The sequence below is a fragment of the Charadrius vociferus genome, unplaced genomic scaffold, assembly GCF_000708025.1.
Source record: "Charadrius vociferus isolate BGI_N301 unplaced genomic scaffold, ASM70802v2 scaffold3753, whole genome shotgun sequence".
Classification (NCBI taxonomy): domain Eukaryota; kingdom Metazoa; phylum Chordata; class Aves; order Charadriiformes; family Charadriidae; genus Charadrius; species Charadrius vociferus.
Window position 1 is genome coordinate 1 of NW_009647809.1, and position 1,090 is coordinate 1,090.

Consider the following 1,090-nt stretch of genomic DNA (forward strand, 5'->3'; position numbering starts at 1 on the left):
GGGGGACTTTGCCGTCTTGAAGGACACGGCGCTGCAGAAGTTCGCCATCAAGTCGGCCTCCAGCCTGCGGCGCTACGAAGCCGGGGCTTTCTCCTGGCTGAACACCACGGAGCTGTGGTGCGACATCGCCTTGGACGAGAACGCGTCGGCTCTGCCGGTGATGCTGCGGGACCTGCGGGACAAACCCCTCCACTACCTGCGTTTCCGTAACCTCTTCGAGTTCACCTACTACACCGGCGGCGGCAGACCCCTCAACGGCTTGGCTGACCAAGTTGGTCTTCTTCCGGGGGAAGTTCAACGAGAACCTCCTCCGCTTTGCCCTGCTCAACATCCAACGCTCCCGCGTCCGCCACTTGGAGCTGGTGGCCATCGACTTTGCCCGCTCGCCGCAGTGGAACAGCTCCGGCGTGGGGGCGGCCGCCCCGCGGCTCGACCGCCTCTTGCTGCAGGACATCAGCAACCCCGACGTCCTGCGGTTCGACTGGACCTTCACCTGGTTGAGCGGCGTGACCAACCTCTCCATCGTCAACGTCAACTTCAACTATGTCCCCTGCGATGTTTGGGGTGAGTTGCGGAACGTGGAGGCCTTGGACATCTCCGGCAACCGTCTGGAAGACGGTTATATCTACAACCAACGCTGCCACTACCAGGACGTCATGCCCAAGCTGGAGAGCTTCGTCGTGGCCACCAACCAGCTCCTGAGCTTGGCCGTGGTGGCTGCCTTGACGCGGACCTGGCCCCGGCTCACCCACCTCGACGCCAGCCACAACGGTTTGGGCAGCCTGCAGGAGACGTGCCAGTGGGGTCCCACCTTGTGTTGGCTGGCCCTCCACCACAACCGGGTGACGGCAGGCACCTTCAGCTGCCTGCCCACCACCCTGGAGTACCTGGACCTCTCCTACTCCCAGCTCGACCGCTTGGACATGGACTACTTCACCCAAACTCCCCGGCTGCGAGAGCTGCGGTTGAGCGGCAACAAGATCAAGTTCATCCCCTCCGAGTGGAGATGTCCCCGTTTGGAGGTGCTGGCCATCGACGGCAACTCCTTCGGCGTCATCAACCGCGGCTCCTTCGTCAACATGCCGCGGCT

General features: G+C 63.2%; 1 protein-coding gene across 1 annotated transcript; it reads left to right on the forward strand.

Moving 5' to 3' along the window:
* Window positions 1–7: 7 nt before the first annotated feature.
* LOC104284132 lies at window positions 8–1,084 on the forward strand (the record flags this gene model as incomplete). Its single annotated transcript, XM_009882421.1, is given in 2 exon segments — window positions 8–267; window positions 269–1,084. Coding segments are annotated over 2 exon segments (1,076 nt in total), but the record flags the coding sequence as incomplete, so codon positions are not given.
* Window positions 1,085–1,090: the final 6 nt, after the last annotated feature.